General features: G+C 34.2%; 1 protein-coding gene across 1 annotated transcript in view; it reads left to right on the top strand.

The window, feature by feature from the left end:
• The window catches only part of RTTN (rotatin), a gene marked incomplete at its 5' end in the record, with an annotated part of 77,141 nt that overhangs the window by 6,387 nt on the left and 54,612 nt on the right, over positions 1-16,142 (top strand). Inside the window, 9 exon segments of the mRNA XM_009081016.1 lie at positions 1-135; positions 1,042-1,207; positions 3,515-3,696; positions 6,604-6,719; positions 8,643-8,813; positions 10,040-10,252; positions 11,572-11,684; positions 12,813-12,939; positions 15,346-15,471. Coding sequence (XP_009079264.1) covers positions 1-135; positions 1,042-1,207; positions 3,515-3,696; positions 6,604-6,719; positions 8,643-8,813; positions 10,040-10,252; positions 11,572-11,684; positions 12,813-12,939; positions 15,346-15,471 — 1,349 coding nt within the window.

The raw sequence follows: 16,142 nt of genomic DNA, 5'->3' as shown, positions 1-16,142 counted from the left end.
TGAACCTGGCATTTGGAAGAGATGGAAGACATCGGTTAGCTTTGCAAGCTGTGTCATGCTTGCAACAGTTGTGCATCTTCTTGAGAAGCAGGCTTAACTTTCACAGAGATCCAAGTTTTTCTTCCACAGAGCAGGGTAGGTATCTTTGAATACATGAGATACTGTTGTTTTTACTGCAGTTAAAGTTGTCTAAAATTATTGAAAAACCCAACCCAGAACTATATAGCGAATGTCATCTTGTGAAACTTTTGCTAAATGATTTGTGTTCAGTACTATTAATGTTGATTAAAAATTTTTGAGTACTCGCATTGTTTTAAAATACTTATTAATTTTTACTGTTTCCTGTGATTCCCCATTCACCGACTTTTCCCAGTATCCAGTTGTTTGTATGTCATCAGGAGAGGGATTTTAAACTAAAACTAAATTAAGTCTGTTAAATAACAGTAGGCAGAGTTTCAGAAAAGTTTTTAAGCTATTAGTACTTAACAATGTAGTTATTAATTTCATGAACTATGTTAAATTTATTTTTTATGCTGATGGCTAAAAATAGTTTAATCATTGTTTTGAATTTTAGACTCATTAGGACTACTTCACAGTGTTCCTAATACTTCAATTTAGTTGCTTTAATGGTGTACATTAGTTATAATGATCTTCTTGTTTCCATTTTGCCATCTGATTTGAATCAACTTTGTTTCTCTAAATTGGTAATCTGGTTCCCTTCATAAGATTGCCACTATATTTGGTGTCTTAATAAATTATATTGACTGCTAATTCAGTTATAACATCAACAAGTGCAACAGCTAGGCATTATGTTTCTATTTTTAAAACTCAAGATTTATGATTCAACTGGAATTTTCAGTGGTTTTGCCTTGGGATTGAGTTTTCAAACTGCTACTTGCCAGTGATCAATTGTCCTAGCTCACCAGTATTTACTTGGTGTATTCCATGTTCTCCCTTTGTTATGTTCACCATTCACCATGTAGTATCTTTCAGAATAATTAATTCCACTAATGGAAAATATATGGTTTGTATTGCATAAAGGCACAGCTTCCCAGAATTCATCTATATCTTACTGTCAAGAAGCAAGAGGTCCTCCTCGTTCTCAGAATCCATCACCTGGAAGTAGTAGCCCTCGGCCATCTGTAATTGGACGGACAGTTCAGCGTCCTAGAGGAGATGGTCAAGATTGGGATGCAGTATCTTCCAGGTGAATAAAACAGGAAATAACTTACACTTCAATTAAAAATTTATTAATGTAGGATTATATCATCAGTTCCTAGTCAGTGTGTGTGGGATGAAGCAACAGTTTGGTAAACCTGTGAAAAATCAAAGCGTATTTGTGAATTAAACAGTTGGTTCTTTCAGTGGTGTTCAGAATGCATAAGATCATTGCCACATTTTGTACCCAACCAACATTTTAAATGAAATCTCTTAGTATAAATTGTTACTGCTTGTGCATGTATTTGTAAGAACAGAAAAGCATTTATTCAGACTACTGCTGTAGAGTCAGGGACTTTTCTTTTTTCAGCTGATGACCTCACAAGTTCTTATAAGTGGAATGGCCGTCCCATAGGTAACAGTGTATAGTACTGTCAAAAATGCTATGCTGTAAAAAGATTTCCATTACAGTCTTTGAGCTTTGTTGTTAATTCTGACAACAAATATCAGTTCTATAACATCTGAAAATTTGGCTCTAATATGAAATTATAAATTGTCTCTATACCCTCAAAACATAGAGGTTTTTTGTGCGTGATTTTGTTTCTCATCTTGATACAACAAATTTTAAGCTGCAGTTCAAGCAGCAATGTCTTTCTTGTGCTTGTAAATCCTTACTGTGTGCATGTTGGTTGTTCTTCTGAGTCTCTGTGGTGTATGGGCTTAGTGATTGAGTAACTCCTGGGTATTCGAATAGACTGTGATGATAGTAGTTCATGTAGTTAATTGTAAATGCATCTTGAGAGTAATTTTTTACTCAAGTTATTTTTACTCAAGTCTAATATGTTAATTTTTTATCACATAACTGCTGTGTCACTGTCAATGAACTCCAGGCTTTCTGCATTCCAGGACCTGGCCATTTTCCCAACCGAATGGTTAACAGTTTCATAGTAGCTGGTGTATATTGTGCAAGAGATAGTGATGGCCTGGCTAATACTCTAGTAATGAAGTACCAGTTTAGGTGGTGATGAGACATCTAGAAACCAGGGAGTAGTAATTTATTAAAAGGATAAGGCCATGTTATGAGCTGTTCATGCCTGTACACTTTTGCCTTCTGTGTGCTGCAATAGGCCTGCTCCCTGGCCATGAATTCCTTTTCTTCCAAAGATATAGTTTAGCCCAGAGGTAGCATAAAGAAAAACATAATGTTGCATAGAAGATATGAGAGAGGGAAATGACAATAGTGTTGCTCTGGCATCAGGGATTTTGATATGGAAGAGCTGCTTTTAGTGAATCTTGTCTTTTTCAACATGATTGTAATTTAGAATATTTGTTTATTGCTATTCTATATGTAACTCTTCTTTTTCCTTGTTCTTAAATCTTGAGACTCTTCAATCTATCTGTTTGTCTGTTTCAAATTCTGCCTGGAAACTTAACCTTTCCTCTTCTGAATTGTTTTTATGATTGATTCTTCTTCTTCCTTACCCTCTGGTAAGTGCAACAAAACCCACTACATACTGGCATACTCTTCTGTTTTGCTTATAGTCTTCTATAAGTCTTCTTAGTCAACTGCCATTCAAATTCTTAATTTCTATTATTTAGACATCTTTCATTCAATTAGACAATATAATATAACAGAGTCATGCCACAATTCAGTTTCTTCGGCTTGTATAAAAAGGAACCAAACAAAAAACAGCTATAGAAGTTATGCAGGTTTTTAAAGCAAATCAAGGCTGGTAAAAGTTGTTTAGGATAAGAGAAAAACGTTGCAATGTATACTTGATAGCACCTAAGCATTTCTTGGGCAAGGGAATTTTTTTTGTTTTACTGTGGACAAGGAAGTCTTAAGGATTAAACATAGGGCATGCTTCTTAATTTTCCTTCCAAGGATTCTTGTGGTAAATGTATAGAGTGGTCCTAATATAGCAGGTATAACTCAGGCTGAAATTTGATTTAGTAAGTGGCCTTGCTTCAAGCAACTGATAGATTTTGTTCATCAAAAAAAAAAGAAGTTTCGAATCCACGGATATTTCTCTTACGATACTGTGTTTTTTGCATGTGTATTTCTTCCAGTGTACAGTGCTAAGTGCATTTGAAGATGACTGCCAAAACATCAGGCATTCACTTGTGATGCTGCCAGTTCTGACATTTAAAAAAACAACCAAACAAAATCCCCTTCTTTCTGCAACACTGGTGGATAGCAGAGAGAGATTGCGATGGCAGGAATGATATGCTTAAGGAAGGGGGACATGAAAATACTTATGCTGTTTTTAACATCTGTACATATCTGGGTTTTCTCTTTGCAGGAGTTAACTGTGTCTCTCTTTTTTTTAATTTTTTGTTTGCTTGTTGTTTTAAGTGGAAACAGTACTCAAGCAAATGCAAACTCCAGAATCTCTCTGCATTCCCCACTTGATGTAGGACATATTGACCTACCAGATATTGAAAATGAGGACACTTTGGAATTACAGATGAAGCAGCTTAGCCTTCCTCAGTTCTGTGTTTCCATCTTGGAAAATGCAATACCACTTCTGAGAACAGGTGAGAAAGTTTTGAGTTAAGTATTTCACTTATGTATCCTTCCCGACTTTAAAACAAGCCTGCTAAGAAGTTAGTATTATGAGGCGAGTACCTCAAATAAAGAAGGTACAGATGATTACTGAAGTATTGTAACTATTACAACAGTTCTTTTTTAAGGACTTTTTTCAGGTAATAAAGCTTGAATGATCTGGTTGATTTCCAGAATTGCTGCAGAAGTTTTAAGTAGTTTTTACTGAGGGTGGCAAGAAGTGGGTGTGTGGTAGAAAAGTGGTGTGGCTGGATAAGATGTCCTTCAGGAAGATGGAAAAAGGACCACACTTAACCAAATGTGTTCTGATTTCTTTGAGCACAGAGTTCTCCTCCTGTTCAAGAAATAATAAACAAAAATTCTGAGAAAAGTTTTGGTTTTATTCTTATAAATGCAGTAATAAATTATAATTGGTTTCAGAAATGTAAGTCATGGAAGTCTAATTGAAACTATGATTTTTATTCCAACTTAAAAGGTTTCTAAATTGCAAATCCTCTTTGAAGGACAGTCTTTTTGCTATTAGGTTGCCTAAAATCATAGTTAGCTGTAAAACAAACAGGTATTGGTAAACGTGGTAAGGTTTTCAAATATAAGAGCTGGAAATGTGCATCTGTCTATGACTAGGATACTAAAAGTTAGAGGCTTTAACTTATAAAAATTGTATGGCGTATGTATGAAAATTATTCAGTCCTCTTTTTTTTGTTAATAAACCAGCTGAAATGAATTAAAGTTTTATTTTTCCCTTTCAAAATAGTGGTATTTAAATATTAATTAGTCACAAGTACATTCATGACTTCTGACATCTTTTATTTATAATGTAAAACTGCAGAAAATGTATTTTCTCTCTTTTCCTTTTCTGGTGCATGTCACTTCAAATCTTCAGAGTTAAAATACAATTTTTCCACCTTTCGAGATTCTTTCTTTGCATCTTATCTTAGACCTGAAATAGTCATATAAAATGGATCTGTCTTTGTTTCTCTTGCCCTCAGGTCTTTTACACTTTTTAAACTCTGCTAAGATGATATTTCTTCATTCTTCCACTGTGCTGTAATGAGGCACAGATTGTAAGGAAACTAATATTCTTACCCTGTTCCCATTGACCTGAAGGCCTGTGATCTGAAGGCACACTGTAAGACACTGTCATACTGTGAGCCAGTAACATTCAGTTTCACATGTAGTTATACTTTGAGTTGTTATCTTCAGTAAAACCAACAGGCACTTCTAGGAACATTACTATCAGTTTATATGGCATAGCGTAGATTTGTTTTCTGTTTAAATTACTGAGTAAAGGAAGAATGGTAAGCTTATTGTAAAATTTGCTTGCTTGTATTTTGCAGTGTAACATGGATTTTGGTTAAGCTTAAATTCTGTTCTTTGTGGAGATGTTAATTGGAATTTTTCTTCCTTTGTGCTGACCTGTCTTGCGAGCGACGTCATTTCAGAAAGCAGTACTGGTGTGGGTTGTGGGCTTTCTGGTTTTGGTTTGATGGGTTTTTTTTATTATTTCATTATAATGGAGAAATTTATTCAGTCAAATTGGCAATGTGTTTTACCTAAAATGAATGGAAAACAGCACTTCTGTGAGATAGGAAAAATCAAGCTTTCAAAAAGGCCTTATGCCATTCTCTGTCATATGCTCACCCAGAGTCAAGCTACAAATTACATGAGCTGTGGTCATGGTCACTACGCATCTAGTCACACACTCAGAGATTTATTTCTTCCCCTCAAGTATATCAACTAGGCTTCTGCAGTGTGCAAAATCTACAAAAGATAGAAAAGGTGACAAAGAAATTAGTGTTCAATCATAACAAACAAGTAGAGCTTGTGGGTTTTTTTAAACAGATTTTGTTTTGAAGATTTTGAAGGATGCAAAATTTTTATCTTAGTTAAAAAATAAGTTGGAAACTCAGTGGTGGTGTGTGAAATCAGTCCATGCTTTTAAATAGAAACATACCATCAACAAGTAACTAAGCCAACAGTTGCACTAAATCAAGTATTTAGGAGTAACTGTCACCGTATGGTTCCCTGGGATGCCAGACAGTTTTGGCATCCTCTGTTGTATGAGGCTGAAAATCCTGGTCTGGCTCCAGATATTCTGTCTTGTTCTTCATGAAACCTTCTATGTCCTCTATTGTCTCATTATCTGGGGACATTAAAGGGAGGTTTATATTTGTAAATAGGTTGTACGTGTTTGAGCTCAGGCCAAGTTTCTTTGTAGCTACATGTTCAAGCTTAAAACTGTACGAAGTATAAAAGTCACTAATAGACCAGATTAACTTTGTTATTAAGAGATACTCAGAAGAAGCAATAAAAATGAATAAATATTAGCCTAAAAACGAAGGGGGAAATCATTATGGGCAACAGTACAAGTAGGTACAGTGAGTATTCATCTCCCTGTCTTTGTAAAGATCTCAAACAAAATAATCCATGAGGAAAGGCATTCCTACTCTACCAAAAATGCAGAGTATTGGGAATTAGTAATATATACAGAAGATTTGTAACACAGCTGTCTGCATGGGGGATATTAGTGACTTTATTCTGAACTTTAAAGAAGTTCAGTAATCAGATTTACAGCTATAATTAAGTTCATTATTATTTTCTTATATTAATCTACTTTAGGATTTAAGGAAATGCAGCCTTTTTTTTTTTCAAGTATACAGTTGCTTTAGTCTCTTCTGTTGTGATTTTGGCTGGTTATCGTCTTCCATGATCCAGAGCTACTGGTGGCTGAGGGCAGTTAACATTAGTTTCATAGGAACTTATAGGGAAATTAAAATGCCAGAATTTCAGATTTAGAATTATCCCTTGTTCGAAGTGGTGTTTTCTGAATCGGAATATTTTGTCTGTATTTGAATTTATCCTCTCATTTTTATGCCTAGGCAGTAGGAGAGTGACGATGGAAGTTCTTGAATTGCTTGTTGAAGACATGTTCCTTATTGGTGATGCTATTTCTGAAAATGTATGGGAAGATGATAGCCTTTTTGCATTGGAATTGGTAAGATTCTTCAGGCTTTGATCAGCCATATTTAACAGTCTTCTTTTATAAGCCTCTGACATTTTCTGCTGTGATTCATATATATATATCTAATCCTCTGCTGAGCTACCCTTTTGAAAATTTTAAGTAGTTTATTGTAGTTCTATCACTGACACATTATTTTTTTAGCATGTAAGTTTTTACCTGACAATATTTTGAGTTTTACCTCAGGAAATAAGCAGCCTTTGAGAGAAACACATGTAGGGAATGGGATCTGAGGGAAAGGCACTGACTACAAATGTTGGAGACTGGTTTGGTGTAAATGACAACATTCTTTACTCCTTATAAACTATCTGTTTGCAATTAGGGAGATGACTGTTAAGATCCAAGACTGGAATTGTAAGATACATCCATGCTATCCATTTCCTACACAGGAGCTATAGATCCCTGCACAGATTTTGGATATTCTTAACCATGTTGCTTAGCTGGAAAGAAAGGAGAAGGCTTTTTGGCCCAGGAGAGACTCAAAGCATTAAGGTGCTGTTAACCAAGCAATTTAAATTGCTGGAAATATACTTGAGCACAGTTAGGAGTTGTTATGTATATGAAATACCAAATTAGTGAATAACACATGAAATAATAATGGCCATCTTGCTTTTATGAAGACAAGTGAAAGCTGAAGAATAAGCTGACATGGCTTATGGGTGTAATGTACCAGAGGTGCAGACTGAAACTTGTCTAAACACTTGAATTAAATGTAGTCTTAAATGCACCTGATTTAAGTTAGAAGTCATGAAAATACCATTGAATATGAAACAATAATAATTGCAATATTAATTAATTAAAATACTGCTATAGGCTTCCCAATTCTCTATTTTAGAAAAGTTAATATTTATATAGTTTATAGGACCTTCAGCGCATGAGAGTTGTGTCTTTGAATTTAGTCTACTGATCTGTGAAAATCTATTATAACCGATCATCATCATGTCAGACTGAAGATTCCTTGCAAAGCATTTGATCTCAGAAGCTTAATATCTCTTTGTCTAGTTGTTTTATGACCTAAATCAGTATATTTCATTGCATTTAAATCTGTTAAACTACAGTAGAAAACACAGTAGTAACTGCGAGCATCATCATATGTATATCTGATCAGGCACTGGATTGCCCAAACCAAAGAGGTGGTGGAGTCACCATCCCTGGAAGTGTTTAAGAGGTGCGTGGATCTGATGCTGGAGGATATGGTTTAGGGGTTACAGGAGAGTGGCAGGCTAATGGTTGGACTTGATGATCTTGGAGGTCTCCTCCAACTTCTATGATTCTATGATCATACTGATTATTAGTCATAGTATGTTTGTTTCTAGGCTACTAACAAGGAAAATTCTGCTAATAAGCTGGGTAATTGTATGCAATTACAGTGATTTTATAAAGGGTGAGGAAAAAACAAAGCTTTGCTGTTTGCTTTGAGAATGAATAGGGATTAAAAAAATCTTTGATGTTTTCAAATTTTGGATTGTGGGTTGGTTTGGGATTTTGTAAAAAATTTTATGGTAAAGCGTTATTAGCAGGTTCAAAACAGGTCTTAATATTTCCATACTAAAACTGAACTTCAAAATACTTAAAATTTCAGAAGTTCAAAAGTGTACCGAGCAGAAATTAAGGGCGGGGGGGGAAGGGAAGAGGACAACCAGGAATAGTCAATTACTGAGGAAAGTATTCAGAATAAGGTATTCAGAACTAGAAGTGAACGTAGACTGAGGTCTAGAACTAATGCAGTGTTGTGTTTGGATGACAAACACAATGCTGTTTATTTTAACCATTTATGCAATTTTAGCTTATTTGGTATAATTGAGTCAATGATACTGAGGGTGCTGCATAAACACTGTAAATATACAGTAATGTTTTGGGTTTTTTTTCTAATTATTGTATTTCTGATTTTGTTTTCAGAAAGACAAATTGCTTCTGGTCTTGGGCTTGCTTGGAGAAACTATATTATATCACAAAACCAATATAAGTGCAGAGCAGCCTGAGGTGATGTTCATGCATCACAGAATGGCATTTATTAGCATTTCACTCTTCACTGTTAGATTGTTGCAAATACTTCTCCCTGTAGAAAAGGTATGCCATCACTAATTATAAGTGAATGTCTTTTGGTTTTGCATTTTAAGAGGGCAGAAACTGATACCTTCCTCAGGGATTAGCACTGGGAAAATTGCCACTGGACCAAGAAATTAATTTGATTTGCATTGGCTGATGTATGGTCCCAGAAGGCAACTTTGTCCATTCTTCAGTTATCAGTGTATTCTTCAGATTTCGAATCTGTAAAGAAACATTTTAAATACAGTTTTTAAACGAGTTTTTGAAACTCTGTATTCTTTTCCCTCTTAGAGTGTTTTTTTGTATGTGGTATGTTGCATGGTTTGCAGAGCTCTGCTGCCCCCTGCTCGTTTATAGTATGCCTGCAAGTAAGACTAAGTAAGACTAGAACTACATAACGTTTAAAATCATCACTCTTAATCTGATGTAACATAGTGGCAATTATGTTTCATACATCATAGTTATTTTAATTGTTCTTCTAATGCTCTTGAAAAGAAATTCTGATGTAGCTCTTGAGGTTGGTTTGAGGTTTTTTAGGGTGGAAATTTTCTTCCCTTTGTTTCAGATGGGAAGGTCTGATTAAGTTTTTGCGTGGTGGAAAGTGTTATTCAGTCAGAGTAGATGATTGATTTTTAGTTACAGGGTTTTCATAACAAATATTACGCCTTACCTGAAAATAAGTGTAGACATACTATTCTGATAGCTTTTTATACTTTTTGTCTTTATGTTCCTGTGTACATAATATAAAATTTCCATTCTGTATGTGACAGGAGTTTGAAAAAAATTACTGTCGTTTGTGGTCACAATTTTAGTTGAAGGAGTTAAAATTTAAAAAGCTAAATCCAAACAAACAAACCCAAGAGAAATTCCAGTTCTTAGTTTGCAATATGAGTATGGAATTGAAGACAGCTTTTTATTAAGTAGGGAAATAACTGTGGTCTGTGTATTCTCTGCCATCTAGTGGTCAGACAGTGAATTGACCCTGGCTGCAGTGTGTGTGTGGCTGTTGGATCATACACAAGTCTTGTGGCTGGTTGCAGGTCTGACATTAGGAGTGACATCTGAAGAACTCTCACTTTTTAATGAAAAAAAATCTTCATATAGAACTCTTTTAACAATATGTGTTTCTTTCTCCAATTTTTAAGTAGCTGCAATAGTGATTATACTTGTTGAAGGACTGCAAATAATGTTGTTGGTTTTACTGTATTTTCAGGCGGTTATTCTGACAGTTGTTTTCTTTTTCAAAGGCGAGTAAAGTTTTACAAAAGAGTTTGCTGAACGCTTTATTTCTTCTCTCTCTGGACATGTCCTTCTCCTTGGAATACCCAAGCGTTCATGAATCCGTTGCAGCCTATCTGGAGCAGATGAGTACTGAGAACTACAGTATTTATAAACAAGTGTCAGAAGTTGCATATTCAATCGAATGCACTGGTAGCTTTATGATTGAAGTTCATAAGAAGGTGTGGAATATTATTATATAAAATATTTCCTGTAGGCAAATTTCTTTCCTCCACTTCCTTTTCTCTGTGGTAAAAATTATAGTCTAGCATAGCTGAAGGAGATCCACAAGTATGAGCATTTTGTACGATGCAAGATACAGTTAATTTATATTTGTTTCATTAATACTAATCATGATGTTTGTAAAAAATCTTATCCTAAGCGAAAACAAAGAAAGAGAACAAGTGCAGATTAGAAGTGGGCACAGGACCTTTTATTGGCAAATAAATAAGAAGCATGAAATACTCGATTTATTTATATTTGTATAAACTTATATCTTTATTGTTATATATGTCCATATATTTATAGAACACTCTGTTTTATATTTATTTAAATATATACTGTGCATGTGTATGTGTTGTCCAGTAGTTAAATATACTGCTCAGAAAATTTTAAATCTCAGGTACTTTGGCAATTGTAGCTTTAATAAACATCTTCTTTTAGACTGGCTGAGATTTATGTGTTTCACTTTGTTATGAAGACAACTAATGTACTTTGCTTTATTAGTAAAGAGATTCTAGCACAGTGCTGAAATATTCTTCTCCATTATCCAAATGGACAAGCAATTTTGCAAAATACTGATTCCATTGATACTAAAGTAAATGAATAAAATACAGCAATATAAATATAGTGCTGTCTTAAGTGAGAGTTAATCTATCCTTTATCTAGGCAGGTTCTAAACTTAATAGAAGCAATACTTTGCTCGTAAAATACTGTTTGCAATGAAGTTAAATCCATCAAATTTAAATGGCTCATGTTTAATGCATTTGGTAACCAAATATGATGAAGACATATGTACTTAAATTTTAAAAAATCAAACTGGCTCTTTAATATTAATAGTGATTGTGAAAAGTTTAATAGTTAAATCTTTCATTATATTCTTCTTACATAAAATGCACATTGATTGAAAAAATAGTGATTTGATTAAAAGCATAAATAATGAAGGATGAGTCTATTCTTGAGCATTTTAGAAAGTGTTTAGAATAGAGTTATAGGGTTCATGCTGTGAACCTCTGGCTTTCATACAAGTTTATTTTGATTCAACAGCTGAAGGGTTTGCAGGTCCCAGGAATAGGTTCTAATTTTTATTTTGTTTGAAATGTATTTTTTTACAAGAAGTTTATAATTTGTTAATTATAAACTCTGTGAAAAACTGAACCAAAACCTACTTAATAGATATATTAAATTGTGATAACTTCTGAAAGATTATGCAGTAGCATTGTATAATTTTAATTTTTCTATTTCTGATAATCTCTGTCTTTCTCTTCATTTTACTTCTCAGGAGGACAAGAATCTTTCTGAATTATTAGAATTGGCAGATCAGGCCCTGAGTAGTCTACCTTACCACCAGCACTTTCCCTTGCTTCAGGAATGCATTCACATGTGCTCAAACATGTGAGTATACTGCTATTTAAAACTGCTTGAGAAAATATGATCTTTTTTTCCTATGGATAAAGTTTCTTAAATAGAAGCTCAAGTTCTTTATTCCCTGTATTTGAGCAGTTTTTTTCTTTTAGGTCTTTTCTGATTTGTGTCATTCTCTAGTGGATTTCTTGAAAATTGAAGTTGAGGCGCTAAAAACTTATTATTTTATTCTTTTCAATGTATAAGCTTTTATGATTCTGTATATAAAGTTATGTGAATTACAAAGAAACAATCTTAAACCACTTTGACGTGTCTTTCAGACTTCTTTAAAATCCTTTGTTCTGAGTGTATTTGTGTAACTTACTTTTATTTTACTTTCAGAAATCCTAAAGGACTTACTCTATTGTAGATTCTTTTTATTACTATATGGCATCTCATTTATTAAACAGCATGTTTTTATTGCTTTTTAGCTTTTTCCATGTCTCCAGTTAGAGAATAAGTTACCCTGTGGTGCCTGGAAAAGTTCTGTATTGAACACTTAACTAGAAATACAAAATTTTGTAGTGATTCAGAACTTGAGTTTTGGGATTTTTTTTCAAAGGAAACTGCATTTAAGAGCTGTCCAGTGAGTGTTTATAAATTATGAAATGTAAGAACTTTTTTCAGTGTTCTAATGCTTTTAGAATCACTTATTGTTTGATTATTATTTCAGTCAACAGTAAATCCACTTAAATTTTTAAAATAACTTCAGTTCATTTTGTGATAGTGAGATGGATTTTTGCCTCTATAATGGAAAACTTCTGAAAACACTTTTTTTTTTAATAATCATATATATGATCTAAGGGGCCTACTGAAGCTCAGTAGAATTTTGTTTTCTGATGAACATAAATGTTTGTCAGGCTCTAATTTCAGTGAGAAAATTTTGAAGAACTATGGTATTTGAGCTATAAAAAATTAAAGTTACGCAATTGCGAGGACTGATACTATGATTTTGACAAAAATATTGTGATATTTGAACTTTTGTCTGGTTTACAGGATGTATACACTTGCAGGAAGTATTTTTCAGAGATTCTACTGAAATTTAGCAGGAAAGGTTTTGGAGACATCTTTGGTACTGATAAATAAATAATACTTAAATTAATTATTTTTCTTTTTTAGTTTTAAATCTGCCGAGGTAAACTCATTGCTCCAGGCAGAGGGGCAGAAGGTGCTTCTCCATCTATTGTCTCATCCTTGTTTGAATATAAAAGCTGAAGCCTACCGCTGCTGTTTGGAAGTGGTTAAGGTTAGAACTGATGCTTACTTAATGATCTTGGTGTTGTGCTCAGTAATGAATATTACATGATTTCGTCGTTGAAAGCATTTTCAATGCAAACTCAATTTACCAGGTTACATGCTTGAAAATCTATGTAGGTCTAGGCTTGCAGTTTGCTCTTACATTTTTGGTAGTAAATCTACTTGGTTAGGTTATACTTCAAGTACTGCACTTCAAAATGGCAGAATCTCTAGAGAGGAAAAAACAGTGACGTAAAACATGATTTTTTTGAAAGGATTCTTAATGATGCTGGTCAGTTTGGGGTTTCACTGTTACACAGAAATATTTCTATTTAGTTTTATTTTTGGAAAGAATTCAAGTGTTCAGTTTTGTTTGTCTGCTGAAATGAAGTTCATTGAATCACAGAGTCATTTGTGTTGGGGCGTTCAGCTAGATCAAGTTGCTCAGAGCCTCATCCAGCCTGACCTTAGATGATTCTACCACCTCTCTGGGCAACCTGCTGTAGTGTTTCCCCACTCTCATTGTAAAAAATTTCTTCCATATATCTAGTCTAAATTTGCTCTGTTTTGATTTAAAACTTTTTTCTATCACAATAGGCCCTGATAAAAAGTTTTGTTTTCATATTGCTTACAAGCTCCCTTATAAAGTACTGGAAGGCTGCAGTGGGGTGTCTCCAAAGCCTTCTCATCTCTAGGCTGAACAGCCCCAACTCTCTCAGCCTTCATACATAGGAAGGTGCTCCAGCCCTCTGATCATCTTTGTGGCTGTCCTCTGCACCCACTCTAACAGGTCCAGGTCTTTGCTGTGCTGGGGACCCTAGACTCGGATGCAGTATTCCTGGTGAGGTTGCATGAGGACAGAGTACAGGGGCAGAATGACCTTCCTCGACTTGCTGGCCACACTTCTTTTGATTCTGCCCAGGCTTGGCTTTCTGGGCTGTGAGTGCACATTGTCAACGCATGCCCAACTTTTCATTCACCAGTACCCCTAAATTCTTCTTAGCAGGACTGCTCTCAATCTGCTCCTCCCTCAATCTGTATTGATATTGGGGATTGCCTGAATCTAGATGCGGGGCCTTGCACTTGTCTGTATCGAACCTCATGAGGTTCACATGAGTCCACTTTTCAACGACAGATTCTATTTCCTTCATAGGGATTTTCCAATTACCTTTGATTTATTTGTTCAGGTTTCTCTTTTGTAGCCAAGCAAAAATTATTTTTACTGCTTTCCTCAAGGATGTTTGCTAAAGGAAAAATAAAGCAATAACATAAGTAATAATAAAAATAATAATAATTATTATTATTAATAAAATGCTGACACTTTCATTAGAAATATTTTACCTAGATTATGCTGTCATTGCTTAGCCCTTATAAAAATGTGAAAGAAATACCTTTTTTCCCTATGTATAAAGTTTAGGTTGTGTTAAAGAACATGGTAATCCTTATATGTACTCCTTGTTTTGTTTTTTGTTGATTCGCTTTTTTTGTTTTTTGGTGGGTGTTTCTGGTGGAGGGGTGGGGGGTTTGTGTGTTTTGATTTTGTTTTATATGGATATTTTGTCACTGCCATAGTTTTTTGCAATGACAGCCCAAGGGATAAAGAACATGAACTTTATAAAAGCATAGCTGTGCTCTGTGTTGAGAATGGCAATGTCATATTCATCAGGTCATTTTAGATACTCAATAATACTGGCTCACAAAATAAAAATCACTTTTCTATTTTGATGTAACACTTCATTGCCATTTTTATCTTCTGTAATGGATACAATCTATACTTATTGTGCTTATAGCACAATTCACTTAAGTACATATGTACTGGAGCTAGTCTTTCTGAAAAAAGCCCACCCTATCTCCACTGAATGACACTTGTCTGTTTTTGTGAGATTTTTTACCTGCCTGGTTTAGGTTTTGCTTATTTTAATGTAATGCCAAACAACATATGCAGTTTTTTCAATTTATTTTTGGTATTATTTAAAATAAAATCAAAATTATTTACAATTTCTTAATCCTCTCTAGTAACATGAATTTTTATTCAGTGGTCTATAAAGACTGTGTTTCTCCGACACTTGTCTGTTTTTGTGAGATTTTTTACCTGCCTGGTTTAGGTTTTGCTTATTTTAATGTAATGCCAAACAACATATGCAGTTTTTTCAATTTATTTTTGGTATTATTTAAAATAAAATCAAAATTATTTACAATTTCTTAATCCTCTCTAGTAACATGAATTTTTATTCAGTGGTCTATAAAGACTGTGTTTCTCCCAGGGCTGTAATGTTTAGCTCTCAGGGCTGTAGTCTTCCAAACTGTATGGAGAAAGTCTTTCACTGCATGGCAACTTCAGGCAGTTTATAAAGCAAGATGTAGTAGTAGAGACTGTCTTGAATTTTAAAACTAACCAACTTTATTTTTACCGAAGGACTGTTTAGGTATTCATAATATTGCGAAGCCTGTGTCTTCAATCTGCCAGGGAATACATTTTCTTCTACATCCCAAAGTATTATATGAAATCTGTACATTTGGCCTTCAGGAAGATAAGAATGAGGTACTGTGTTTAGTGGCTATATTTATAAATTGCTGTGCATTGTGAAGTAGATGTTGATATTCTCCATGATGGTCTGAGGCTTACCTGAAGTTTTGACTAAATGTGCTTTCTTGTATATAGAAATGCCATGCAAACAGTGAAGTTATAGTAAATGGCAAGATGATTTTTTTTTTAAACTATGAATTCAGAGACAATATTACATGCATAGGATGCTATTAGCTGCAATAAAGACCAACGAAAGATTAAATAAAACATGCTTTTTTAATGTTTTCCTGTAATATACTCAGCCCTAGTAAAAATGTGCATATGATGAAACATTATGTGTGATGCTTTACATTTATAGGAATCACAAAGTCTCAAATATTTGTAAAAGTGGGATGACCTCTGAAATGGTCGAGAAACAAAAAGACATTTTAAATCTGGACTGTCTGTGCTATAAAATTGTATTTCATCACGACAAACACAGTTGTGTTTGAATCAAATAACCTGAATATTATAAAAGTGTTTTGTAATATTATAGAATAGGTTCAAATTTCCATTGAGTTCATTTATATGCATGAACACTTACCATATGTCTGCTGTTTCCTAGCTTACATATAGAGCTAAGCAGGGAGTTGTGAGAGGAGGAAAAAATTACTTAGGTTCTTTGTAACTCCTTTACAGCTGATCTA

The sequence above is a fragment of the Acanthisitta chloris genome, unplaced genomic scaffold, assembly GCF_000695815.1.
Source record: "Acanthisitta chloris isolate BGI_N310 unplaced genomic scaffold, ASM69581v1 scaffold2468, whole genome shotgun sequence".
Lineage (NCBI taxonomy): Eukaryota > Metazoa > Chordata > Aves > Passeriformes > Acanthisittidae > Acanthisitta > Acanthisitta chloris.
The sequence above is the reverse complement of the archived record's forward strand: the minus strand, read 5'-3'. Positions and strand labels throughout refer to the sequence as shown.